The sequence below is a fragment of the Nymphaea colorata genome, unplaced genomic scaffold (assembly GCF_008831285.2).
Source record: "Nymphaea colorata isolate Beijing-Zhang1983 unplaced genomic scaffold, ASM883128v2 scaffold0142, whole genome shotgun sequence".
In the NCBI taxonomy this organism is placed as follows: Eukaryota; Viridiplantae; Streptophyta; class Magnoliopsida; order Nymphaeales; family Nymphaeaceae; genus Nymphaea; species Nymphaea colorata.
The window spans coordinates 18,781-31,304 of NW_022204648.1; the positions used below are offsets into that span (position 1 = coordinate 18,781).

The following is a 12,524-nucleotide window of genomic DNA, read 5'->3' on the forward strand; positions in this document are numbered from 1 at the left end:
GAAGATGAACCTGAAATAGGAGGCAAAACTGCAGGTCAACCGTCTCATCAATGAGCTCCACCTCATTTCCCTCATTTACCCGTCTCTCTCCAGCAGCATCAGGCCCTCCTCGACGAATTGCTGCAGCAGGTAGGCAAGTCTTTGGACGAAAAGATGAAGGGACAGGGATGGATGTCCTATTTTTCGAAGTCTAGCGAGACAGTCACTTTGGAGGAACTCTGGAAAAGCATCAGCAACTTTACCGAGGAGCCAAGACAGCACCTCATCGATGATATCTGTGCATTAAAGGGATACCGAACTCAAGCATGATTGTACGATGCATCCTATGTTTATTATTCCGGCTATGCTACTTAAAAAAGATGGGTATTGTCTGGCCTTAATCCCACCTCACAACAAACCAAAACTGCCTTTATCCTCATAAATCCCATATAATTTCGCTAATGGTGAATTTAATTATCTTGGAAGTTGGCATATTATGCAAACAGCAGGCAGTATAATTCAGTTATTGATCATTTTCTAATATGAAATAATCGAAAATACAATCATTCATTTGGATTGCCACCATCCGTCGACTAGTGTGCACAGGTGGGCCAGCTTTATCTCCCTCTTCGTGGTTATAATTCTTCTATTATATATATTAATTTCTTCTCTTAAAAAATATTACAGATATATTTTTTAGAAACTGGAAAAAAATCTCATTCAATGCTTAGAAGCTCCTACGAGGGTTATACACCTTTTTGTTTTGAAGCATCACATTTTTTGATTTTTTCATCTTTTATATCAAAAATCGCGATTCAAATTCAGTTTTTCAATCCCCTTCCTCACTGCAATTACACAGCAAACAGCATTCATCGATGTGCTTATGCTCCAGTAAGGCTCAATACGTTTTTTTGAAGAATAAGGTAGAATAACGAAAATCAAATTTGCCGATAATATGAAACAAAAAATAAGGAAAATCTCTTTAATTTAGACACCCGATTTCCGATTATCACATCACTGCAAAGATTTTCCTTGCGGACGTGGGACTTCGAAATAACCAAAATGCTATTTAAGCAAAGATCAAAAACATTCCAACTAAATGTGCCGCCCTGGGGGGATAACATTAAAATTCGAACTACGGAAAGGCACAAAGACTATCGGTTAGACCATCTGAGCCAATTTGAAGCCCCTAGGAGAATGGCACGGATGGAGATATCGTATAAATTTATAACCGTTTTTTAATCTATAATCAATGATGAAGCAATTCTCGATGACCAGGCAAAGGCTGGTCCTCAACCGCGTCAGGAAGGCCTCAACTCCGCCCAAACCGCAGATCCAGCCCTTGAACGGCCTCAAAGTGGCGGCTCTGCACGCCCCGCTTGCCACTCGCGACAGCAATGCCCCGAAAATGGTAAATTCTTCTATTTTTGGGAAGGAAAGCGAAGCAGCTACCTTGCTGCGCTGTCGGTCCATCTCTTGCGTGGATAAGAAATGGCTCCACGATAAGCCAATGCCAAGCCTCAACAAAATTCACTCTGTCCCCCAGGAGGAAGCAAACAAAAATGTTTGTCCTGAGGTGAGATTGGCTGCGATGGAGTTCGCGCATGGCCTCAAATAAAGGGGTCTTTTCTGCATCAAGGGCAACAACTACAACATCCCCTGCGAGATCCTTACTAATTTGATGCTAGAGTTTGGAGAAAAGATTCGATAATAATTCGATCGGGAGCGTGTGCTACAATCCGACGACACTTTCAGCTCAAAACCTGACTCCTCCCTGCACCTCGCAATCAAACATTCGGAATCTTTCACCGTCTAGCCCCAATACGCTCTCTCCTTGAGAGGCCTCTGCAGATAATTATCCTACCGGAGCGAAGTTATCAGTGTGAGAGTTTAAGGGTAGTCTCTGAGGGAAAGCCAGTGCTTTAAGGAAACAGTTGAAAGCCTGTCTCTGCATCCCGAACAACAAGCAGTCTCTTTCCTCTGCAACAAAGTGAAATATCTTCAGCAGGAAGTCAGCCAGAGATAGATGCGTATCCGCTAGCTTTAGGCCTAATCCGAAGTTCTCAATAAATCCATCGACAAATAAAAGAAAAGCTTAGAGGAAACATAGTTGCTCGTGAAGGAGCAACAGGCGAAGCTAGATCAGGTGGCAGGATAGGTGAAGGAACTGGACAGTTTTATCCATCGGCAGCCCAACAAGATATTGCAGCAATAGGCTGAAGGCTACAAGCAAAGATAACAGGAACTATTTGATCTTGCCTTTCTTCTCGAGCAATCCTCAGTCTAATCCATGGCTGCCTATATCTAAGAGACCATCTTAATCCCCAGTGAGAGCTTCAAGCTTACCCTTCAAACTTTTTCCAACCAATAGCCAGATTAGCATGACAATTATACCATCCCAAAGAAGAATATCGAGGCCTTTTGCAGCAGTCTAAACACTGCATACGAGTCAACTGTAATCCATTTCCTATTTAGGTGGCCAAGCTGAAGTCCATTATCGAGACCAAAGCTTCCAAAATTCGCAATTTCGTGGGGATAATGCGCAGGTTGGCTCCTATACGATCGGCAAGAGGGAATACCTGACCGAAATCAACAAAAAGATGGCAGCTGCCTCAATCAAGGCGGATTAGCATATAATCGCACTGAAATCAGCCTTTCCCCAGGAGGACAAGAGTATCGATAAGCTGCAGGAGCTTTTCAAGTGCATGAAGAACATCTATTGCGAAGCTGAGGTTTTCTATTGAGTTTTGCCATCTACGGTGGGATTGCATATGATTTTTAACTTATCTCTTCTATTTTTTCGTTAAAAACCATCTTTAGCTCCCAAACTGGATATCAACCATCCAGCTCGATTCTTCGGTGATGGCAATTTCGATCAAAAAGAGTAATAAGGCGGATGAGGGCTTCGATTAAAATTTACTCCAATAATCATTAAACCAAATCACCTTCCCAGATGCACCATAGACTCAGGATCGAGAAGCCGATTCCGATTTCAACTTCTTGCAGACTATCGGTGGGATTGATGGTAAGGGGCGTGGGGGTGGCGTGGATATGGGTGTGGCTGCTCTAATGCAATAAATGTGAGCCGGATATAATAAAACTAAGAGAAAACGATGCTGAAGGTGGAAAATATCGAAGATTTGGACCTGTTCGCCTCGCCCACGCTCTCCCGCAAGACCAGCGACTGCCTCAACCAGACCAACATCACCATGGGCAGCCTGGAGTACTGCTCGAGCTTCCAACTCCACGACGCCTTTAAGGAGTGCCGCATTTGTCTCGACCAAGCCGAGGACGAAAACCACGTCTTCGTTTCGCCTTGCAGGTGCACAGGCAGCCTCAAGTTCGTCCATCACACCTGCTATCTCAAATGGCTGGAACGCCAGTACCTCTCCCGCTCCTCGCTGGAGCAGCGCCAACTGCAGGAGGAAGGCCTTGACTGCGAAATTTGCAAGCAGAAGATCTACCTTGGGATGGAGAACGAGAAGAGGTGCATCCACATGGGGGAAACTGCGGCTCGCGTGAAACGCAATCCTGGTGCCTTCGCGGTGCTGCTTATTTTCGCAGCTGTTGTTGGCGCTTCTCTTGGGATTGTGGTGTATTTCATGCAGAGCGGCAACAGTTCTTTCGGTAAGGACCCAATGGCTACCAGCGTGCTGGTCTGTGCGCTCATCTTTTTGATGGTGGCTTGCGGTTTCACTCTCTACTACCTGGTCATCAAGTATTGCATGGAGGCCAAGTGCAGGCTGGTCTCCTTCTCGCATCATAAGCCGACGGTTAAGGCTAAGAACCGGAAGCAGGTGATCCCCCAAAGGCATTGACGCTCTAACTCATAATATTTATCATCATTTTAATATGGAAGATCATCAAATGTTTCAAAAAATCAGGATTCACAGTCCTATCGTTTATTTGGTTTTTGGTGCTTTTCTGCTTTTTCGTTACTTTTTGTATGTTTTACTCATGATTTTACTCTTGTTTATCTTTTCTCTCTTCCTTGGAGTTTGTTTTTCTTTACAGAGATGCACTAAATTCCCTTGAATCGCTTCTGGATTCTTCACTATTTTCAGAATCTTTCTCAAAGCCAAAAATGTTTGAAATACCCTATTGAACAATCCCTTTTTTGTTCTCTACTTGATTATGTGGGAAAAGTTGCAGTTTTGCTTGAACTTTCGATCCGAATAATTAACTCTTGCCACTTTCTTCATCCATACCTCTACTCAGCACAACAGCCATGCGTATTTTAAGTAAAGGTATGGAGATTAGAAATCCGTCCTTATTAATATATGAAATGACTTATTAATTTTAGTATTAATGTATACACACGCATACTCTGATTACGTCAACCATATCCTCAACAAGTCGCCCTCCAAAGCCGCCTACACTTTCACCAAATCATCCAGATTTCCCGAACCCAAAGACACCCGATTCCCCTAACCAAAAGATATGACATACGTCCAAGAACCCTTCCTCTCTGCCAACGGCTTCGACTTTAGCGACGGCTCCAGACACGCCAACCGAGCGCAGCAGACCCATAATGACCAAAGCAGCAAAAAGGTGGAGAAGAGGGAAGGACGTAAGGAGTCGAAATCTCCTCTTCGGTCTCACAAAACAATGCAGGATAATTTCATGATAAGGAGTGGAAAGTAAGCGAGGCCATAAGTGAACCATAAGGCCTCTACTGCTCGAATCCCATCCCAACAGAGGTCGGTTTCAAAGAGTCCCGCCCGCGAGAAGGATAAAAAGAAGCGTTCGCCTTCCAAGACATACACTCAGCAGTTATAAGAAGTGGACCATCCCTGCAAGAAGGTAACCTGCCACGGCTACTATCCCACTGGCTATGAGCTATCCCCCAGTGGAAAATACCCAATTTCTTCGGTGAAGTAAGTTCACATGATAAGTAGAAACACGCCTGCTCACAGTTTCGGCAAGAGCGTTTCCGACGACCGATACCAATACTTGGTAAAGAGCGACGACGAGCTGGGTCCTGGCTACTACCACCACTATTCCGAGTTCGGTTTCCCGCGGAAGGGCCACTGATGTTCTGATCTCTTAATATCTCATCACTTTAGTCACGCGTGATGCGGCTCCTCCCCCTTATAATTCATTCCAATAAATCGGATGCTCTAGCTCAAAATCGAGAATCCCGACGCCTTTCAGTTCGCCAGCACCGTCACCAAGGACAGCAAAAGTAGCCATGGAGCTATTCAGCCGGACTCAGCTCCAACCGTCGCCTGCTGGTCATCAAGGGCGGCCATCTTTACTATTACTCAACGGTCCCCAAAAGCTTCGACGGTAGCGGTTCGGCGATTCAGGTGATCCCTCGGTCCTTGACTACTTCCACTAGCTTCCCAAGAGCTCCTTGGAGGTGACAAAGATCAAGAAGCTGGTGACTCCCAGCAAGACTTCCCCCGTGCTTTAGATTTACTTCGACAGTCGCCACCTGATGGAGCGCGAGGACATCCGCAAAACCCTCACCAACTAAAACTACGCCTTCATTCCCAAGAACGACAAGGACCGCGACGAGACTGTCTGGCGCTTCACCTGCGACAACCACTTCATCAAGGAAAAGTGGATCACCATCCTCGTCCAGATGATGGCGCACTACCACGCCGAGGAAAAGACCATCGCCGAGTTCTTTCGACAGTCCGCCAACCTCCAAGTCGACCCGCGCGCCTCCTGCAAGCCCACCAGCAAGACGCCCTGGAGGGAAAGCACCATCGACCGCAAGCAGTACGACACGAAGAGCCTCGTTCAATGGAGGACAAGGGGAAGAGCTGGACTTCCTGAAGAAGAAGGAAGTCAGCAGTTTCTGCGAGCAGACGCGGCTGGAGGAGGTGCGATGAGCTACCAGGAGAAGCCGCACCTGGAGCAGGACTTTAGCTCGGCCAACATGAAGAAGGGCGCCAAGCCGCACCTCGCGTTTTGAACTGCATCACTATATTGCTGCCACCCGTATCATCAAGCACAAGAGTATGTTATCAGCGAGTATCAAAAATTGTGGGTGTGCTTCATCAGCCGGGTCCACTCCAGGTCCTCGCGCCGCCCCTTCTTCTCCAGCACCTTCATCCTCGCCTTCCGCTCGATTTCCTCGATCTTCTTGGCCGCCTCTTCCTCGGCGCGCCGCATCACGTTCTCCTTGTAGCTGTCCCGCACCTTGCTGCTGCTGTTGCTCACGTTCCGGAAGTGGTAGCTGGTGTCCAGCTGCTCCTCCTTCCGCCAGTTGAGGCTCTCTCTCGGCTGGCTGGGGTTCTCGTAGATGAAACCGCTCTTGGATTTGCAGAGGGACTTTAGAGTAGAATCTTCTCCTCCTCTGAACTCAGGCGTGTTGACGGTATATTTCTTGAGGATTTGCGAGATTTCCGAGTTGGCGACTGCCTATGCGTTCCTCTTGGGCTCGTAGGGGGCGAAGGCAGGAGGGGAAGCGTTTTTGAAGTGGCCACAGGATCTCTAGTAGGAGAGGGAGGAGACTTCGTTGCTGTAGGCCGGCTGCTCCTTCACTGGCTGGTAGTTGTCCTCCCTGGCGTGGCGGGAAAGCTGCTGAGTCTGGTAGAAGGTGGGATTGTGGTTTAGATAGCTCTTGGCCACCTTCTTGACGTTGCTGCTGTTCTTGGTGTCCTTCTCCCACTCCCTGCCGACGCCCTCGCTCCAGTCGTTGGCGTTGACCAGTTGTTTCTTGCGGTTCATCACGTCCTCGATCAGTTTCTTCCTTTCTTGGGAATCCTGCCTCAGCTTTTCCCGCCGCTGCTGGATGTTGTCCAAGACGGAGCTGATGTTGTTTTCGATCTGGTCGAAATTGGACTTGTAGTGGCTGCTTTCGTTGCTGGGGGATTGCGCGCCACTGAGTCGCTGAACATGGGAGTTTTCGACGCGCTGAACTCGGGCGTCCTTATCTCGTGGTAGATGGGGGCCTTCGCTTCTGTTTGATCTAGGAAGTTGTTCACTTTTCTGGCGAAGGTGGGAGGCTTTTCATTGTTTTTGGGTGAGCAGTCGTTGAACTTGAGCTTGGTATAGATGGACTAGTTCTTGTCGAAACTAGAAGTGACTGAGGAATCCGAAATCCCCTTCAGCAGGCACTCCTCCTCGCCCTCCTCTTGGCCGCCCTTGGCAGTGAATGCCTCCACGAACCTGGCTTCCGAGACGTTTTGCCCTGGGAAGAGCTCCCTGACCACTCCTTCGCAGTTCTGAGTCCACTTGAGGCCGTTCTTGATGAACTGGCTCTTGAAGATGCTGCTCAGCTCCTCCTGCGAAAGGTACTTGCTCTGCACCAGCTCGCAGATGTACTGGTAGGCAGTCCTCAGCGAGGCGGCCGTCAAGCCGTGCTGCCTCACCGCCTCGCGCGTGAGCTTGGGACGGTCCTTGATGGTGTCGACCATCTTGTAGAAGCGGGGGAAAAGGTACTCCTTGGCGGTGTTGCTAGTGGACGATTGGGAGTTGCCGAGAGCAGCCTGCAGGTCGGCCACTCTCACCTCTCCCGTCCTGCTCCTGTCGAGGTGCTTGAAGATGGCGAAGAGCTCGGATTCGCTCACTTTTCCCACCAGTTCGAAGATGTCATTGAGATCGAGATAGCCCCTGCGTTTGAGGTCGACCATCTCCATGAGGGCTGCCACTTCTGGGAAGCTGAGCCTGTTGCTGGCGATGGTGTCCTCGATGGCTGCTACCTGCTGCACGCACAGGCAGACCTGCTTCAATTGGTTTTCCATTTGATTTCTAAAGAAATTGCTAAATTAATACAAACGCATACCCTCCCATTCGCATCAACGACCGTTCCTTCCACAAAAATAAGTATATATTAATCATTTTGTTATCTTCGGGTAAGCTGTCCCCGCCTGCACGAATGAAGGCTTCGCCTGCAGTCCGCTCGGGCTTATCCCTCTCGCCTTGAATCCGAACGATTGCTGCGGGAAGCCGAAGCCTTTCGAAAAGGGGGATGTGCTCTTGATGGGCTTTTGCCAGCAGGCGGGTTGGTTTTTTCTATTTTTTCCTTGTTGGGAGTCAGGTCCTTCGTTCTCTTGTCAGCCTGGAGGAGGAACTTGGGAGGGCCTTTCTTCTCCTTGCTCTTGCTCACTTCGGCCTGGGAGGTGTTGTGCCTCAGCAGCGAAGCCTAGGTGGGCTAGTTATATGATTCTGAGTATTTGAGCTCGTAGATGGTCTGCAGCCTCGTTTCGTTGTCCTTCTCGGCGTAGTAGCGATTCAGGTTCACCGAGCTATTCACCTTCAGGATCTACTTCGGCGAGTGCTTCAGCGGGTTTTCGCTTTTCTCTGGGCTTTCGGAGTTGCGGTGGGCCATCGGAAACGTCCATTTCTTCACTATCTTCAGCGGCCTTCGTGGTGGGGCGGCTTCTCGGGGGTGGGCTTCTCAGGGTTCATCCTTAGGGGAGAAACTCCCTACTTTTTCCTATTCTGGAGGAAGGATGGCGAGTGTCGTTCGCGTTTCTTCTCCTTGGAGGCTTCATCTTCCTTTTCCTCCTTCTTCTGGCGGAAGGCGAAGGGAGAGAGGTTCTTCTGGCTCATGTTGCTGGAGTGGAGGGGGCTTTTCTTCTCCAGGTTGCCCCAGGGGTAGTTGGCGATGATGTTGTTCCTTCCCAGGTCGTTGGGCAGCGTCTTGTAGATCAGTTCCTCGGTGCTGGCGGGCTCTGACAGTTTGATGTCCTTCTCGTCGACTTCTCCGAAGATGAGTCGCTTGTAGTCCTCGATGGAGAGCTGCTTGACTTCGTAGAGGATGCTGATGGGAGCAGACGGCATTTTTCCTCTATTTTTCCCCTGAACTTGCTGACGAAGGGGTGGTTGAGCACCTCCAGAGCAGAGGGCCGCTTCCTGGGATCGACCTGGAAGATGCGTTCAAGCAGATCCACGATATTCTTTTCGTTGGTGTTGAGAAGCTACCTGATGGTCCTGCGTTATTTGATATCCATGTTTCGATGACGTTGAGGGAGGATTTGTTCTTGAGGTAGTCCAGATCCGCAGCGGAGGGCTTGCCAGTGACTTCGAATATCTTCTCGAGCTGGGAGAGCGTGGAGCTGCCCTGGAAGATGGGCCTGCCCATCACCATCTCCGCCAAAACGCACCCCAGGCTCCACACATCGATGGGCTTGCCGTAGCAGTTGGAGCAGAGCAGTATTTCGGGCGCCCTGTACCAGCGGGTGGCTATGTTTTCGGTGAGGACGAGTTCTTCGTTGGGCGAGTCCCTCTTGAGGGAGCGGATGAGTCCGAAGTCGCAGAGCTTGACTTCGCAGGTCTCGTTGACTAGTATATTGGAGGGCTTGATATCGCGGTGGACCAGTTCTGCGGCGTGGAGGTAGCTGAGCGTGTTGGCCAGCTGGTAGAAGATGTAGTGCTTGTGGATCTCCTTGAGGACTGAGTTCTTGAGGGCCACGCACAGGTCCGCCTACATGAACTACAACTAAAGGTAAACGTCGCGGGAACTGTTGGGACGGTGCACCGCTAACAGCTTCACGATGCTCGGGTGGTCCAGCTTCTGCAGGTATCTAATTTAGCGGTATGCCTTCTGTGCGTCTGAAGCATTGCGGAAGGCTTCGTAAATCTTCTTAAGCGCGCACACTCCCCCAGTCCGCTTGTTTCGAGCTTTCCACACCTGCCCATATGCGCCTTGCCCGACCTTCTTCATTATCTCAAACGAGCGGAGCACTTTGCCGTCGAGTGTGTCGTACATCTACTTCTTCATGCGGCAATAAAATAAATATCAAGCAGCCTACTTGAAAGTTATTCTCCAAATTAAACCTCCCAAACCTATCCCCCTCCTCCCTCCCCCCTGCAAACCCACGAAAACACTGCTGATTGCGTGTGATTGCGGATGAAAGTGGCTGATTATAATTTGCCACTATTCCAGCAATCCCAACCAATCCTCGACCAACCTTGAATACTGATGATAGCCATATCAAAGCTGCAGACTGTCGCACTCTCCATAATAATCACTCGATATCGTTGTCGAGTTCTATCTCCTTCCCGTCGTTTTCGTAGGTTTAGTCCTCCTCGTCGACCTCGCCCATGTCCACTTTCTTGGCGTTGGCGAACAGCGCCTCCACTTCCTCGCCGTCGCGGTCCTCGTCGAAGATCAGTTCGAACTGCAGCCGTTCCAGCGGGTTGTCGGGCGCCAGGTACTTCTGGGAGTTGGGATAGTGGGTGGGAGGGGGGAAGATGGCGTCGAGGGTGAGTCTGAGGGACTGTTCGACCATGGTGGGGATGATCCTCGCCAGCAGTTTGCTGCTGAGTTCCAGGCAGGGATTGGTATTGACTTCGATGAGCCACACGTCGTAGTTGCAGTCGATCATGAAGTCCAGTCCGAATATCTCGAAGTTGTGCTCCAGACTGTTGGGATCCAGCTGCAGGTAGGTGGCCTTGACTGCATCCAGCGCGATGGCCTTCATGCGGGGGTAGATCATCTCGCTGAAGCTGAACTGTGGCGCTTCCTTGCCCTCCCTGCTGGTCTCTGGCTGGAGGGAGTCCATGTACCTTTGGAAGTCGTTGTAGGACACCTTATTGCCCTCCTCGTACTTGCCGTAGCCGTCACAGTATTTCTGGATGGCGTCGTTGGTGAGGTGGATGATTTCCTCGCCGATGTCGTTGATGTTGAACTCGTACGAGCTGGTGCGGATGTAGCCTTCTCCGAACCAGTACGCTCTCATGCAGCCGTGCAGCCTGCTGATCATCATGTAGTGTCTGATGTCGAACTTCCGGCCCTTGTACAGCAGAGGCTTTTCGATGTACTTTTGCACGATATACGTCTTTTCCGTGCCGTTGAAGTGCTTCTCCCTCTTCTTTAGGATGGTGTTAAGCTCGTACATTTCGTCGATTACGGTTATGCCCTGGCCGCGGTTGGAGAGCTCGCCCGGCTTCACGATCCACACGTTCTTCATGTCTTCTTGGTCAGCTTTTACTTGGCGCAGCGGCTGAACTCCTTCCGGAAGGCCTCGTATTGCGGGTCGGAAACGCCCTTTACGTGGAATGTGAGCGGAATCACCTCGAAGACGTTTCGATTCTGAAGCTAGTAGAACTGCTTGAGGTTGTAGAAGAGGGCCTTCTTGTTGCCGATGAAAAGTTACATTAAAGTGGTTGTGCACACGCTCGTTCGTTGGCTAACAAATGCGTGGTCTCATGAAATCTTCCCCAAAATAGCGTAACTATTGGAGAACTTGAGGAGTTTCTCTGGATTTTAAGCCTTTTCCAGGAAGTCATCATAGTGTTTTTTATCTGCATTGGTGAATACTTTCTTATCATTGGGCGGTAGGGGTGCTTTGAAGGCTCCTGCCTTCACTGGCTGCTTCGCCTACTGAGGAGCCTTCGACTTCTTTTTCTTCTTCACTTCGGGCTGCTCAAACAGCCGATCCAGCTTGTAGTTGCGCGCTTCCTTGGTGGTCTTCTTCTGGTACTCGTAGAAGTAGTTGAGCTTGAGCTGCGTCCAGGCGAAGTTCGCCTTCTTGGGGTCTTCCTCAACCACCCACCAGAAGCGTCTCTGCAGGAGGCTCTTCACCAGCAGGTAGTTGTTCCCCCTCCCCAAGTAGAATTTATACCTGCTTTAGGGCTTGAAACTGCTGGCGTCTTTGAGAGCGATCGGATCGAAGATGCGGTGGCGAGGTTCACCATGAAGAGAAACTAACGGTACGACCTTATCTTCAAGTCGTATATGCTGAGATCGCCCTCGTACTTGAGCTAGGAGGGCGGCTGCTTTTTAACTTTGTGCTTGTGCTCCTGCATCGATTAGCTATTCTCGTGGTCGAGTCGTTCTTTTCAGGCGGGGGGACTTCCTGCCTCAGGTTCTCAATGAGATCCAGCTAGTCCTTGTTTTCGAGGACGGTGGCGTCTAGGATTCCTTATTGAAGATGATCTTGTCCTTGCTGTTCCTGGACTTCTGCTGGACGGGGATGCTCCTGGTGACGATGTTCTTCTCCAGGTACTCGCTGACCACTTCTCTGATTGACGCGTCTTGGGCTATTTATATCTTGAGTTTGAAGTTCTTGTGCAGCTTGTGCTTCTTCTTCTGCTCGCTGAGCTGGTTGGGGGATCGGAATGAAGGCAGCAGACCGTATAACTCGTCGCGGACTCGCGCTCCACCTGATCCGTTGTGAATTGCAGGAGTTATTTATGGCTCTTCCTTCTTTATCACGACTACTTAGTCGTCTCGGTCGGTCCTCTGTCTTTTTTCGATGAGTTTCATCCTGCTCCTGAGCTAATCGAGGAAGGGCATTTTATCGTGGTTGGCGTCGATGGTGGCCACGTTGCGTTTGTCGATGATGGGGAACTTGAGGTTGAGCTCTGCAGCTGGCTCCTGGATGGACTGGTAGCGGTCGAACTCGATGCGCTTCATCTCCACCTTCTTGCTGTTCAGCGACCTGTTCTTGTTGAGGTGGAACAGCAGCTCCTTGGTGTGCTCTCCCCGCCTTGTCTTGCTGCCCAGCACCATCTTGCTGTTGATGAGGGAAGCGGCGATCTCATCGTTGCGCGGAGAGTCTCGCTGTAGCCCTACTCGGGGTGGGAGTGGGCCGAGGGATGCGGTTTGAACTTGCTGAGGGAGTCGTGGATGACTCTGTCCT

At 49.9% G+C, this 12,524-nt stretch overlaps 2 protein-coding genes across 2 annotated transcripts; both read right to left on the minus strand.

Annotated features, from left to right (window-relative positions):
* Positions 1-8,361: 8,361 nt before the first annotated feature.
* LOC116268176 (uncharacterized) lies at positions 8,362-9,646 on the minus strand. Its single transcript, XM_031649954.1, has 3 exons — positions 9,479-9,646; positions 8,860-9,361; positions 8,362-8,801 (listed from the first exon to the last, which is right to left on the minus strand). The coding sequence occupies exons 1-3, from the start codon at positions 9,644-9,646 to the stop codon at positions 8,362-8,364; spliced, it is 1,110 nt and encodes a 369-aa protein (XP_031505814.1).
* A 310-nt stretch (positions 9,647-9,956) lies between these two features.
* LOC116268178 (uncharacterized) lies at positions 9,957-10,850 on the minus strand. Its single transcript, XM_031649955.1, has one exon. The coding sequence runs from the start codon at positions 10,848-10,850 to the stop codon at positions 9,957-9,959; it is 894 nt and encodes a 297-aa protein (XP_031505815.1).
* Positions 10,851-12,524: the final 1,674 nt, after the last annotated feature.